The sequence below is a fragment of the Ursus arctos genome, unplaced genomic scaffold, assembly GCF_023065955.2.
Source record: "Ursus arctos isolate Adak ecotype North America unplaced genomic scaffold, UrsArc2.0 scaffold_3, whole genome shotgun sequence".
Classification (NCBI taxonomy): Eukaryota; Metazoa; Chordata; class Mammalia; order Carnivora; family Ursidae; genus Ursus; species Ursus arctos.
In genome coordinates this window covers 86,288,804-86,304,879 of record NW_026622985.1, presented here as the reverse complement: position 1 = coordinate 86,304,879, position 16,076 = coordinate 86,288,804, and the positions used below count along the sequence as shown (strand labels likewise).

The window sequence follows — 16,076 nt, the reverse complement described above, 5'->3', positions numbered from 1 at the left end:
GAAAAAGACTGATACGTGGTATAACGTGGAAAATTCTTCCTTTATGATGGCAAGATGTTTTTCCTGTCTCGGTATTTACAACCACCTAGTCAGGAATAACGTTGGACAATTCATTGATAGAGTATTCAGTCAACTTCTAAAAAATGAAATGAGAACATTTCACTGGACCAATAAGAAACTAATGAGAATTGATAGAAAACTCAATTTTTTTCTTTCATTTGTTTTTCTAGCAAATTTTCTTCTGTTTTCTAGCAGTTTCTTCTTATCTGGTTCAGATAAGAGACAACAATGCACAAGGTGGACGGTGACACAACAGGCAAAATTTAGGAAGGGGACAGACGGCAAAGCATGTTATAAAATTTGCACAGAGAACTAGAATTCACTGAAAATCATCTCCCCCACTGCCTACCTTGGTAACTAAAGACTAATAGGGATCTTGCAGATGTTCAGTGTTTCTGCTTTTTTATTAAAATGCAAGTGTCTCTTGGGATGGCATGCCCCATATCAACTAAAATCGTAACAGTATTTGTTACATAGGAACTCATGCTACTGAGCCAAAGAAAATGTTCTGGGGAATGTGGGTAGCTGAGTGGGCAACAAGGAGAGGAAGAGAAGTACTATGGAGAAAATGTAGGGCTATGGAGAAAGTGCTGTGGAGAAACTGTAGAAACAAACCACCTATTTCACCATTTCTTGGAGAAACCCGTAATATACTACACTAGAAACTTCTGGCATTTAATGTATAGGATGTTGTATTGGACTCAAACTGAAAAGAATGGTTTATAAAATATGGTGCTTGTATGTTTCTTTTTCTTCTTTCTCTTTCTCTCTCTCTTTCTTTTTTTTACCTTGCTTCACAGAATGAAAAACATTCTGAAGGTCATCCTTTCCTCCTTGTCTGATTATTTTTTATTTGACAAAAATCAGTTAATTTGGAGGAGAGCAAAGCTGTATGTCAATGAATTGGTTGCAATCTCATCAGGCAATCAGACGTGAGATCAACACAGCTGTTGGAACAGTAACAGCCAGAAAGATTCTAGTCACAGGCCAGTCAGGAGCACAGGAGCAAAGAGCATTCTTGTCACATGGGATGACACCAGCAAAGATTTATTAATATATTCCTCCAAGAGATATTTAAAATCAGTGCCATGCTTTCAAAGATTATAAAACAGCTTAATAGTAATATGGGTAGGATTTTGGCTGTTCTTAAACCTCTTCCTTCAAAAGCAAGTACTACTTCAAAAAAAATTGGGCATATAAAATCTAGTCTTGTTACTCTCTCTAGCAACATATACCATTTGCATATTAAGATTTTGTGTATAATATATTTATTTGCATACAGAAATATGTATTTCTATGATACAGTTCATTACTTTATTTATAGAATATGTATATTAAGCATACAGCATATTCCAGAAAGATACATTAAATATGCACACAGTTCATGCTGCAGCGTGCACCCTTTTAAAAGAAGCATATTTAAAAGGCATGGTATTGTATGTACATGCTGAAAATACACTGTGCACAATTCATCCAGCTTTGGGTGCTTCCCTAATCTATTTGCAACACCAGTGCTGTGGTTGTTGAAAGGGGTATCATCAAACTGGGGAAAGGCAGCTACCAGTGAACTAAGTAGGAGAAAATAAAAGTAAATTGCATTTCTAAGTATATGTTGCCATCATTTTGAATTTCCGTCTTCCCCAATGTCAGATCTCCAGGATCAAAAAAGCAGCAAATGGATAAGGAGCAGAAGTATGTGGGATCTCCAGCTTCCACATTCAAATGGGAAAGCTTATCCCATGTGACTTATTATATTGGTGACTTTGTCCTAACACTTGGAAGCTGATACTAAATTAATGTGAACTGGTAAAAGGGGAATCATTTTTTTTTTTTTTAAAGAAATGAACTGGCTTTTTGACATTCTTAATCTCCTCTTCTTCTAAGACCACTCTGGAATATTTACATTATTGCTATGAGGAGAGAAGAAATTCTTGACAGATATTCACCTTTCCAGTGAAAATAAAGGAGGTGAGTCATATTGTTTCTGAAAGAGTCTCTCAATGTTTTTGAAAGGAAAAGTGGCAGCTCTAATAGAAACTGACCACATCAACTGCAATCATTTCAATGGCCAATTACCAGCAACCTCAATTGACTAGACTCTGTAGCAATCATAATGGGACATGAAGATGTCGGAGACAATGTGCTATGTGCATGGTCTGGTAATTCTGGATATGTCGATGTCCCCTGTGTTCCCGATCTGTGAATTACAAATACACCAGACTCATGGATGACAGTGTGTCTGATACACAATTGGTGAGCATTAACTTTTTGAAACAGGTGAGCAATTTGCATTGATATTCTAATAGTGATACAAGATTATGTTCCCATGTATACAAAGCAAGCTCCAGAATTCCTTAAAATAGACCAGGGTTTCTCGATTTTGGCACCATCGACACTTTGAGCCAAGTAATTCTTAGTTGTGTGCATGTGAGGGGGAGGCTATCCTGTGCATGTAAGCTGTATAGCAGCCTCCCCAGCCTCTATCTACCAGATGCCAGTAGCTCTCCCCCAAGTTGTGAACACCAAAAATGTCTCCACACATTGTTAAATGTCCCTGGGGGAGCAAAATCATTCCTGTATGAGAGCCACTGAAGTAGACAAATCCAGCAACAGTTCACGCAAGCCTTTGCATAAATCTCTGTGTCTTTCTAATCATCTACCGTGTTCAGTATTCTTCCCATTTCTCTGGTTCCAGTTGACAAAGCTTCCATGATGTGTTGCTCTGTAGTCACGTCCTTGCTGTAATGCGTGATTGTTTCTCTTTCAACAAGGTTGTGGTGGCTGTGGCGAAGACCAAGAACAGGAGGAAGGAAGGCAGGGAGGATGTAATGGCAAGGAAAAGCAAGAGGCAGTTTGATTCACTGTGAGTTGAATTGTTAGAGTGGACCAGAAAAGACTCAAATCCAGACTCCTGAATCCTTGAGTCCAAAGAGTTCATCCCAACTAAAGCTGAATCTACATCGTAAGAGTACAACAAGCTAGTAAGTGAAATATTCAGCCAGTCAGTTGATTCATTTACAACAAACCAAAGAGCCCATTGGCTTAATGTCCCTTCCATTCAACTGATTCAGTGATTTGAAGAAATAAAATAAAAATAAATGCCAATTTAAAATTGTAAACATTTACAATAACCGTAGAGTAAAGGAATCTGTATGAACTGATCCTGTATGTTTACACCTAGAAGATTTGTGGGGGAATGATTAAAGCTTTTCAAACAGGAAGTTATTTTTATAAAGGCTAAGTTACATACAACTATTGTTGGCAATTTGCTTCTTACTGTTCTTTTTTGTTGTTGTTTATCTTGTGCTTTTTTTTTTAACTCTCAAAACTGCTGAGATGACATCGATGAGGCAAGCCACAGAAAACAACTCTAAAGTGCTAAGGTTTAATACTGAAAAATTAATCATGCTACTCACATTGATATTACTGGTCAAGATATCATAAGGCCCATAAATCTAAAATGCAAAATAGGAAATTTGGGGTGGGTTTTATAAGTTTGATTTCTACTTATCGGGCCATCTTTAGAAAATCTGATTTTTAAGACTACAGCACATACAGTAAGAAAAAAAGTTGAGGGATAAAAATAGCTAAATGTGAATCAGTACAATCATATACTAGGGGTACCGAATAAAAATTCTCTACATGGACAAGATTCTATAGAAAGCCACTGTTTGGGTAATAGTTTCTGATCTGACTTTTGATGGTCTAGAAATAAAGAGATAATGAGAAGTGACACAGGCACAGCTACCTACACTTTTTTTCAGATTTTGCTGATCTCACTTGGCCTCCATTAGTTATCCATCACATAGGTGCCACAAAGATGACTATACTTCTACGGACAAAATTTTGAAGTTAAGAAATTTTAGAGAGAATTGACAGTTTGAGGAAAATGGAACAGGTGGTTTCAGGAAATGTTTTTTAACGACTTCTTCCTTCTCCAGTGGGACATAGGGCGGCTACGAACAACCTCACTGGACGATGAATTGAGTATCATTCATTAGCAGGCATTGAAGAGAAGGTCTTATTCTTGGGACTGACCCAGAGGTCACGGGTGCCATGAGAGTACGTTAATCCTACTGAGGATTCCAAATGAGTAAAGCAGCTTCGTCCTGCTGACAAAGGCCAGAAGGTCATGTTTTTCAAGTCAGCATTTCATACACGGGTCGGGCAAATTCCGGTTAAAACAGAATGCCCTCTCTGCCTTCCACTTGCCTTTCGCAAAATACATCTGGCCTCAGTAAACTTTCTCCAACTAAAAATGACTACTATTTAATTTGACAAAACCTCAGTTTAAAAAATGACTTTGGTTTCTCAAGCATGTTTAGGTTTTAGGTAGGCTATTGCATTCACATAAGAAGCTCGTGTGGGAGAAAACCAGGTTGGTGAAAACATTTCACCCGAAGGATCCTAAGCCAACTGAATGTTTATAGGCTTTTATACCCCAAAGAATGCAAACGACACAGTGGGCAGGAGTGAAAGGCCCATCTTCATGGCTGTGTTTGGTTGTAGTTAGTGGAAGTCCTGCAGATTTTTGCCCTTATACAATGTAGAACAAGGAAGTACGAAAGCCAATGGTATAATGAGAAAAATAATGATATGATCTAGTTAGGGTTTTTGTTTGCTTTCTTTTGATGGTGGGAAGAGGGAAAGGTAAGGGGAAAAGAGCATTTATTATGTTGCAACTCTCCAAATAAAACTGTAACAAAAGAATAATATAGGCTTAACACTCCGGAGACCATTTCTACATCCTGTTTGGACTCTCTTTCTTCACTTCTCCATTGTGTGATGTCTATTTCCTTATGTTTAAGTCTCCATGTGAGCTTGTAACTGTGGCATTTCATCCTTGTATGGACACCCAGGAACAAAAAAAAAAAAAAAAAAAAGGGAAAAAAAGGAGGGAGGTTATTCTTCTTGTGCAGAGATAAAATTGTAGATTCAGAAGCCCTTCTTCAAGAGAGTACAAGAAAGCATAGATTGTCCCTCAAATCCACAATTCCAACATGTCTCTTTCATGGTCTCATTGCTCCTAAACTGACAGGGTTTATAAGGTGCAGGTTTCTCGAACTGGAGCATAGGCACGACAAAAGTGTCACTGTTAGGCTCCTTAATTGCACATTCCGTAATGAGACTATAAAGTGCAATGGCAGAGATTTTTAAAACTGGGAGCTCTTCTATCCCTTTTCTTTTTCCCAAGCTCCCCTGACCACCTTCCTTCTCTACAAAGGTGTTTCACCTTGTAGCGCCTATGTTCTTATAATGACACATGAGAAGATGTTTAAAGGTCTTCTTGAAGGTGGCGTTACAAAGTGCATAGCAGGCGGGGTTGATAGTGCTGTTGATGTAACAGAGCCAATAACCAATCGTCCACACTGTGTTGGGGATGCAGGGCGCACAGAAGGTGTTAATGAGCACCATGACATTGTATGGGGCCCAAGTGATGATGAAAGCCAACAGAATAGCCAAGATCGTCCTGGTCACTTTCTTCTCCCGGGAAGGAGGAGGCTTCTTTTTGGCGGGCTGCTTAGTCATCTTCACAATCTTGCGAGCCACAATGCTCTGCTTTTCATCTCCGTTCTGACCTGCTGAACCAACGAGCTCCACAGTGGCATTAGTTGGGGTACACGAGTCACCTTTTTGGGTCTTGGTGACGATTTTGATGCACGTTTGCTTCGAGTTCTCATCTTTGGAATGGCCCACGGAAGTGGAAACTGTGTTTTCATCCTGGGTGACTTCATCATCTCTCATGTTAGAGGCGACAGCGCTGACGGAGGTGGAGTCGTTGGAGCTCTCTTTCTCCTCTCCCTGGACACAGTTTTCGGTCACCGCATCTCTGGGGGCCTTGCCATTCTGGATTTTGTTGTGCTGCAGGCCGTCGTCACTGCCAGGCATGTTGTTGTTATCTGGCTTGACTATCCTGCCTTGTACCAGACTGGGAGAAACTGGGTCTTGGTTGGCCACAGGCTCCTTCCTGTCCTTCTTTACCCTGCTCTTGCTGGCTCGGGATATGTGCCAGTATAACACAGTCATGATGACCACAGGCAGGTAGAAGGCTGCGATAGCGGTACCGAAGGTGACGGCAGCGTTGGAGAAAAACTGAATGTAGCATTCCCCATCCTCCACGGTCCTCACCCCTACGATGAACTGCCAGAAGAGAATGGCCGGGGCCCAGAGGATAAACGAGAGGACCCAGGCAGCTGCAATCATCATACCTGCCATTTTCGTGGTCCGCTTGACTGGGTAGGTGAGCGGTTTGGTGACACAGAAGTACCTGTCAAAGCTGATAATGAGCAGATTCATCACGGACGCATTGCTGACCACGTAGTCCAGGGCTAGCCAAAGGTCACACACCACAGGTCCCAAAGGCCAGTAGCCAATCACAGTGTAGAGGGTGTACAAGTTCATGGAGAAAACACCAATGATGAGGTCAGCACAGGCCAAGCTGAACAAAAAGTAATTGTTGACGGTCTGGAGGTGGCGGTTGACTTTAATGGAGACCATGACCAGAATGTTCCCAATGATGGTCACCAAACTGAGGGATCCAGCCACAAGAACAATAAACACCACTTCAAATGTCTTATAAGGACTGGTCAGAGCCAGGCCATTGTTAGAGGAGTTTGTTGAGTTATTCATTTTGTGTTCGCTAATCAGTAGCCAGTAGCCAAATACACATTTAAACCTGCAGGGAAATAGAATAAAATTAACAAATATAAACACTGGGTTAAAATATATCAGATTTCTTCCTTTTGAACCACAATTTTTTCTCCAAAATCTTCATTCCTTCTGCTCCATGTTTATTGTGCCTATCTGCCTCAATTCCCCACATAAAAGGCAAAGACATTAACTGGAGGATTCAAAAGATCCTTTCAGGCTGGCAACGTATTTGAAGTCTGATAACATTTTGAATGTGTCCATATCTAGATATGAATATCTGTCTATCATTAGTCAATTTAACTAAGTATGTTATTTTTTAAAGTTTTTTAAAGATTTTATTTATTTATTTATTTAGAGCATGAGTGGGGAGAAGGGCAGGGGAAGAGAAGAGAGAGAATCTCAAGCAGACCCCGACTGAGCGCAAAGCCTGATGTGGAGCTCGATCTCATGACCCTGACATCATGACCTGAGTCGAAATCAAGAGTCGGGTGCTTACGTGACTGAGTCACCCAGGCGCCCCTGAGTATACTACTGATGAATTAAAATGAATGAACTAAAATTACCCTTTAGACTTTCCGAAGCATCAAGAGGTTTCTGGTATATACATAAAAATTAATAAGCCGATAGGAAGAAGAAAGCATAAAACTTAAAATATTGAATATGTCACTTTTATAGCCAATAGCACCTATCCACCTGGAAGCTTTAAGCCTTTTTCATAATGATACTGACACTGATACTAACAAAGATAAGATAATAATAATTCGTTAGTCAATACCCTTCCCCCACAGACTATTATTTTTCTCTGATCTCCATTTTACACTTGTAGTTAGCATCACATAGCTAGCATTTCCAATATTCCATGCCCTGCAGAAAAAGTTGTTTATTAAATGCATACTGACAATGATTATGTGACTTCTCTGAACGTTTTATTTTCCAAGTCACTACCAAATTTATTATTCTACTGTTCTTCCTGCCAAATCTTTGGTGCAGTCTGGCTGGGATTTACATTTGTTTGTCAGAAGAAGGAACTGAAGCCCAGAAAGAGTCAGTACTTTATATAAGGTCACATATCGAGTCAATCACAGAGATAAGACTATGAACCAACTTCAGTTTGCTCGAGAATTTACTCATTCACTTTGTCCTCACATACCTACTAAGTGACTTCTCTGTATTAGGCATTTGCTATAGGCTGGATATTCAGTGATGATGAAGACAAGATCCCTGTGTGGGAGATGTATGCGCTCTGGTGGCAGCCATGGGTTGCCGAAGAAGTAGTGATGAAACCTGAGTGTCCTTTCTGCTGCCAAACACTGCTGAGTTTCAATAAACACATCATTATCATTTTTCAGACAATATCAAGCAAGTCTGGTGACAGACTGCAGCTAGGAAGTCCTATTTCAGCTATAGTTACACAAATGTGCACAGAGGTCTACTCAGGGATGTTCATTCAGAAATGTTACAGCAAAAACAAAAACAAAAACAGAAACAAAAACAAAAACAAAACCCTTAGAAATATTAAAATGACTCACCGACAGAGGATTGGTTAAACATACTATGGAATACTCTTACAATGGAATAGTATGCAGCTGTTAAAACAAAAAGGCAGATACATGTGTTCTGGCATTGTCGTGGAAAGTTATAGTTAGAAGACGATATGATCAAAGCAAGACTCATAATATTACAGAACAGCGTTCCATTTAAGCACAAAGGCGATTACATATATGATAGGAATCTGTAGGTCTTGAGGAAACACCGAAGAGTTTGCTCAAGGAAACGATGTGAATGAAGGTGCAACTTACCATTTTACTTTCCAAAATTATACATGTCAGTTACTGCGCTGAGAAAAAGGGTCTTACAAAGTGTCATTTACTCTTGACATCAAGTGCTTCAGAATACTGCCCAATGAGTCCATTATGAATATATCCTTTTGTAATTAAACAAAATGTAGATTTCAGGCTCACTCCAGACCTCTGGATTCAGAATGGTAAGCCATGTTAGGAAACACTTCTAAGACCTCTCCTGTGTTATCTCTTTTAAAATTTGGTTTTGTATACCACAACCTATTTCTCTGGGCTTGGTCCTCACCCATCACATAAACATTCCCAGTGTCTCTTGTGTATTACATGTAGGAGGAAACACTTTCTCCAATATTCTGTTCCTCACTGGGTATTATGAAGAGTTTGGTTTTGTTAACAGATAACACAATAGGCATCCACAGGAGATGTTGAAACGTACCCCGCAGCGGGTAAGGGAGGACTACTGTAGTTAGTAGCCCTTAGGTTTCCACTTCTACAGATCCCCTGTTCATACATTGACCCACGGCACACTGATTGATACACCTATCTAGGATTTTCTTCCTTCCCTGGAAAAGCAGTGAATTTTGGCTTCTGAGTCTTCCTAGCTCTACCATCCAGCTTCCTGACTCAAATGTAATTGGTGCTCAAAAACGTTTATCAAATCAAAACAGGATTAATAATTAGTACTATTAATCCAATCTCTATTTACTTATCCAGTGGAATTGTTTCAGTAACATTTCTCTTTAACAGCACTTTTTTTTTTTGGTCATGATTCATACAACTGTTTATTCATGAAATTTATTTGAACAATGTAATTTCACTAATCCAATCACTGATTCTGATGATACCTTATTAGCTAAGGTAACTGTAAGACAGAATTCTAACTAGCTTATCAGCTTGCTTTTGTCTATTCATTAAATTCATTGACAATTTTTGAATTGAGTTATATTTACATTTCACAAATTGTTCATTTTAATAAATTTTGATTGAAAAACACCAAACATTACTTTCTGAATGTCCTGTTTGACACTTCATTCTTCACATTCATTTTACTAAAATGTAGGACTATATTTATTTTCATTTCAAAAAGCCTTCTGGTGACTTCCCCTGGAGAATAATGTATAAATATGACATTTTGTCAAAAAATAAACTAGTTTGATATTTTATTTTGTAGATTAAGAAAGGGTAAGAGTAAGTGATTTGTCCACAGTCATCTGGCCTTTGCCATTGCTTGTGCTAAGAATAATACCTATTATTATTCTAAAACATCACAGTAATACAGAGATGTAACGATTCTGTTTATTTGCTAGTTTGTTTTTCTCCTTCCTCCTTTTTCCCTCTTCTTGTTTACAATGAGCGTGCATTACATTTCAGCTAAAAAAACAAACAAAAAACCCAAAAACAAAGAATCCAAAAAGCTAAAAGAAAACAGTCTTGGGACTCTCAAACATACATTATCTCACTTAAATTAACAACTCTAAAATATATAAACATCCTATCACCCCCTTGATCTGAAGACAGAAGCTGAGGCCACAGAAGAAGCTGAAGTGATCACTCTCGGTTTCAAGGCTACAGAGCAAAAAGTCTGCCACTAAAACTAATATCCTTACCTTTGAGCTAGATACTCTTTCTCTGTTTCCCTTCTCCACTTGAGAATTATACTTTATCCGAAATTGCTAGGCATTTGTATAATGGCGAGTTATACCCAAAGGTTTCTAGCTAAGCCACATGCTGTCTGGGGGACCTGGAATTCTTACACAGGTAGAACACAGCAAATTTATATAATATACTTTGTTGCTATCAATCTCCTCTAAATTCTTAGAGTTCTAGTATTTGCTCGTTTATACTAAGGCTATATGTAAAAATGGAAAACATTTCACTCAGAGACAAGCACAAACGTTTGAGGGATGGCGTTCCTGTCTCCCCACGTGACGCACAGCTATGGAAGGCCCGCGGCGCTTCTATCAAAGAAAACAGCTTCTTTTCATCACCCTCTTCCCACCTCTGCTGTTTACATTTCTGGAGAAGTTTTTACTTCTGGTGTGGCACCGCAGGGTTTTATTGAAGCAAAAACTGTGACATCATTGATGAAATAACGTGATCACAACAGACTAAACAATGAAGATGATCTCCAGGATTCAATATCTGAATATGGCAAGTGTTCACCAACCCATTTGTATTTTACAATGTTAGCATATGAGTAAGGTTTGAAAGTATCATGGAAACTTATGAGAAAAACATTTCTCTGGCCTTACTTTCTTTATTACTTGAGTCTCTATACATAGCAGTGAGGAATGCATAATGGTTTAATATTATCTTTGCAAAGTTGCGAGTGCTAATCTCTGCTCTTAATTATTAGCTGTGAGAGTCTGATCATGTCACTAAGCTTCCATGAACCTTAATTTTCTTTTTTTCTCAAACAAGAATAATAATCACCCTATTTTTCTTCTGGAGCTGTGGGAAAGTTCAAAGTGAGATAATGTCTCTGAACCATGATCTATAAATGTTAACATTAAGTAAGTGCCATTAATATTTCCATTTGCTAAGTGGGTATAAATTAATCACTTTTCTTAATAGTTAACAGAAAATTGTGTGTATGGGGGGTGAACAGACTAGGAGGGAGGAGGTGTAGTGGGAATGGTAATACTAAATTATCATTATCCATGATATTAAGTTATCAATAACATTAGATCATCGATGACAATATATTGACAATAATTAATAGGTATTGAACATGATTACTCTTCACAGCAACTCCTGAAGTGATTATTATTATTATATGCTTTTCTATATAAACAAAAGATCAAAGAACTTGAACAAAAGATCAAAGAACAAAGTTATTTGAGATTCAACCCCCGAGTGCCTGACTCCAGATTCTGCTACAAATATTTACTGTTTGTCTGAGGAGCAATCTTACTTGGCAGCAAACGTGTGCCCCAAATATTGATTCCTTAACTTGCCATGACTAAGCCTTTTGCCCCAAATTCAAGTCAGGTCCTTGGTTCAGACAACGGAAGATCATCGTGTCCAGGCTAAAATAGTGACTTTGGGCAGGAGCTGTTCACAATAAGATACCGAATAGTAAGTAAGGTTCCTGATTATGTAAATACATGACATTTAAGATTTAAAACATTTTCCTAAAAAGCAATCATCATAAAAATATGTCACCATGTGAATTAATATATAACCTCTCACCAAAGTATTCATATCAATTACATAGAAGTTCTACACAAAGAAGCTCAGTAACATTTTTAAGAAGTTACAGAGAGAATGCTGAGCAAAATGATTTACAAAAATAAATTCTGATATGTATTTAGATACACAATGGAAATTAAATTAAAAAATGGGATTTTCTCCACACCCTGCCCAAGCGAGGCAGCATGCCTGATATATAATGATCTCTTCATAGGTGCATCCACAGTGTAATAAGCTAATCATAAATTTACCAACACATGAATTCTAACCTAAGTTTTAGAATTTCCTGCACGTTATTTTATTTAATTATCACAATAACCTGGTAAGAATTATCATCTTCTCCAGTTTTGTAGATGACAATGATTAAAGAGCTGGCAAGTACTGAGGCCATGGTTCAAATTTAGGTATCTGGGGGCGCCTGGGTGGCGCAGTCGTTAAGCGTCTGCCTTCGGCTCAGGGCGTGATCCCGGCGTTCTGGGATCGAGTCCCACATCAGGCTCCTCCGCTGGGAGCCTGCTTCTTCCTCTCCCGCTCCCCCTGCTTGTGTTCCCTCTCTCGCTGGCTGTCTCTGTCAAATAAATAAAATCTTTAAAAAAAAAAAAAAATTTAGGTATCTGACTCTTCTATGCCACCCATGACATGAACTTGAAATAAAAAAAAAAATGTTTTCTAGAAGAATAAGAAAAGTCAGGGAAAAAAAAGAGGGAGTCCATGATTGATAACTAGAATCCAGAGAGAAGATACATAATTATACAAAAAAAAAAATTCAGAACAAGAAATCAAGAAGTCACATGAAGTTGACTTTATACTTGTTTATATTTATTTAACTTTTGTTTTTCAAATGTAATCTTGGTGTATATTCCTTTTTATAGATTTCTAATTTCTGCTGCTATTTGAACACATTACCAAAAATGGCAGGGTGTTCTGAGTGTTCTCTGTCCATGTCTTTCACTGGGACGCAGGCTAACTGTTGAGCAAACACGAGGGATAAAATCGTCAGCCTCACCAGGGTTGCCTGAATGTCCTTCAACGGATAGTGCGATAAGGCCCACGGTAGCTTTTTAAATTGTATGTGTAAGGGCTAAACATGCAGACTGTTCTGAAATAATTAAAAACTTACTTCAACAATATTATGTCAAGATATCTAGCTTCAGTACAAAATACTGCTATTACAGCAAACATGAAAACTACAAGGATGGTACAATATAGTGTCTTGGAGAACCGTCAGACTCTCATTAGGAGCAACACTACCTACGACTGAGGAGCTTAACAGAGACATTCCCACCCTCTCCTCTCTGACTGAAGAATGAGATGTGGTCAGTTTACACTGTGTTATCACCAATGAGAAAGCAAATAGAGCTTATTTGTTTTTAATTTATATATTTAAAAATAAATCTAATGTATTATAGAATAGTCTGATGAATGAGATAGTAACTGTAAGATTACCCTGACGTCGGACAGATGACCATTGGGACATACAGCCTGTATTGTTTTAGATCTTCTACACATGCAATTAATCCCACTAGTTTATAAATAGCATTGGTACAGGTAAATGATAGGCTTTGGAATTGTTCCTACACCAACGATCCATCACACCTGCCATGAATGATGGTGGAGAAAAAAAGAAAGGCAAGAGAAATAGGGAGAGATTTTAAGGAAGTCTGAGGAAAAAAATCCCCTTCTTTAAAGTTTCAGTTTTGATACCAATGCAGTAGATATAACACAGTTTGCCTATACTATGATGACCCCTACAAATCTTGAGTATCTTTCCATTTTACTTACAAGAAACGGAGAGTTCTGACCTGGGGCTTGGGGGGACAGTGCAGCTCTGAGAGCTGAACACTGACATTCCACACTCTGGTACTTTGACAACATCAGACAGAAATGGAGTAAATTTCCACCCCCCCCCCAATTTTAATCAGGCTTCCCTTTAGCCAAAGAACATATTAGGAGGGAGTACACATACCGAGAGATTTTTCATGACTCCTGAATTTCACTACGTGAGCAGCTATGGTGGGGTGGGGGCTGCAGGAGCAACAGGGGCCCTCCTCGGAAACCAGGGCTAGCTCTGTTTTTGTTTTTTTATTTATTCTAAAACACCTTATTGAATTTCTGCTGTGAACAGATCTTCATATACCTTCAAGGGCTTCAGAGGATGGAAGTGAAGGAGGAAGGAATGACCAAACAAAATCGAACACATTCTTGTCCGCAAGGAGCTTATACTCTCAGGGAGACACAAATTACTGATGGAATTTCCAGCTACCGAAAACAACTCTGGGCCAATATAACGATTAATGGTCAAGACTCAGAATCCATGGAGGAAGGCTGGTCAGATTGGGGTGAAAAATACAGACGTTTCCCCGGATGCCTTTCCTGGTAGATCTATCACTCTTCTCTTTCTCTTTTTCTTACTCCCCTCACCGTTTGTGTGTGACATTTATATATATAATACATGTAATATAAATATATATATTTACTATGTTTTCAAGATTCTGCATTATATTACATTTCTCAGAAAAGCACAATATACTCATGGGGGGTGTTCACGCCAGTGCACTGAGCCTGACAAGCTGTAGGTTTTGAAACACAGAGTAAGACTGAGCTGTGACCTCACCTATACTGGGTTTTTAATTCTGTCTCAAAAGATACGTCAAAAGTATTTTGGAAGCAATGTGTAGGGTTGTTCTCATTTAGAAAACTTCAGCACAGAACTGCAGACTTTACCGGATATGCAATATGCAAAATATTTGAAAAAAGAAAACCACACCCAAATTGCATTTATCAAGCTGTATCCTTAAGGTTTGTGCACTTTACTATATGCAAGTTGTACTTTTGTAAAAAAGGGAAAAAATGTAAAAGCAAATGGTAGAAAAAGAGTGAAAGTAGCAGAAACAGCAATCTGATCCCCACACCAGTACAAATACAAGAGAATTCATGAGTTTTTCCAAGGTAAAAACCTTAAAGAACCTTCAAGCCCTTATTACAATGTACACATGTTCGCAGTTTTGGCTGCCTGTCAAACACACTATTCTTAGTGATGCTGGACAGACTTTCACTCCCTGTTCGCCAAACTATCTTTTCCTTTCTTTAAAACACATCCTAAACAACACTTACTCTAGAAATATGTCATGACTAAGAGGGAAAGAGACCTTAAAATGGTTTAACGAATACCTTAGTCCTTGCCTTTGAGTCCGTGGCACATTTTAGTTATTTTTCCACACAATGTACCTCATGCCAAAAAGGAAAAGAGGTCTGGATGGCTCTAAAGAAAACACGGTATGGAATAAACCATTCTTTTGACTTTTCAAAATGAAAATCCATCTGAGTAAGCACTGGTGCACCTTCCTTTTCTGTCCTAGGAATCTGACAGAACTCAGTATTGATGATGAACATAATCTCCTGAATGGTGCTGACCAAACGGTGCGCTCTAGGACCAACAGCCGCAGAGCTAGAGAAAGCCCTCTGTCTAAAGGTTATTATGTCCTGACAAGGAGAGTGAAAGGAAAATGGAAGCAATCCTCAGAGAGCTACTAAAAGTTGTATATGATTAGGCAGCTGTATTTGAGTTGATGTCTGTGTCTTTCTCATTGTCTTGAGAAGTTGGAAATGTGTATAGTTGGCTTTTTAAAAATTTTGTTCTGTTTTTTTTTCCCCTAAAGTCGGCAGGCTTCTGGTTTAATAACTCTAAATTAGTTAATTCATTGCTTTGAATTAAACATGTGAATCAAATTTGCAGAGGAGTTGAGGCTTGTTATGACTCTGACAGAAAATTCTAGAACGAAAGCTGTTGTTCCAGAAAAGCTGAGCAACTGCAAACAATGCATCCCTTTAGGGATCCTTTTCAATGGCACACGTGCCTTCCACTGGAAGCTGAGGCAGAACACAAGGCAACAGGGAACTTCGGATAGTAGGTCAAGGACAGTTTTGAAAAGGGAAGTAAGGAGCAGTTTAGGGTCAGGGAGAAGCTAGAAGAGTTGCAAGTTAGTATTTTTCCTCTGAACTACTCTTCAGATTCAGATAGTTAAGAACTAATGGGACCAGAAATCATGAAAAGATTAGGAGGCACATACAGAAGTTAATTTCTCTTCTTCTGAGTACAAAGAAAAGGCAAATTTAGATAACACATCTTATAACAGGTAAGTAGAGAAAAAGACATTTGGCCATACTTAGGAATCTATATTTATTGTAAACACATCTCTACTTAATATTATATTGTTTAAGGACAAAAAGGAAAAAAAATCAATACATGTGTTGCTCTTTTCATAAAAATATACATATGAAAAATAAACTGTACTGAATTTTATAGACATGATTTTCCTCTTTAAATAAATGTACCCTTAAGTGTAAGCTTAACAGACACAATCATTCTTCTGG

The 16,076-nt window shown here is 38.4% G+C and overlaps 1 protein-coding gene across 2 annotated transcripts in view; it reads right to left on the bottom strand.

Annotated features, from left to right (window-relative positions):
- Positions 1-304: 304 nt before the first annotated feature.
- Positions 305-16,076, bottom strand: part of CHRM2 (cholinergic receptor muscarinic 2) — a 142,574-nt gene continuing 126,802 nt past the window's right edge. For both annotated transcript variants that reach the window (XM_026514315.4, XM_057304298.1), the window contains exon 3: positions 305-6,736. In XM_026514315.4, coding sequence (XP_026370100.3) covers positions 5,290-6,690 — 1,401 coding nt within the window. In that variant the 5' untranslated portion in view covers positions 6,691-6,736 and the 3' untranslated portion in view covers positions 305-5,289. The remainder of the gene's footprint in view (positions 6,737-16,076) is intronic.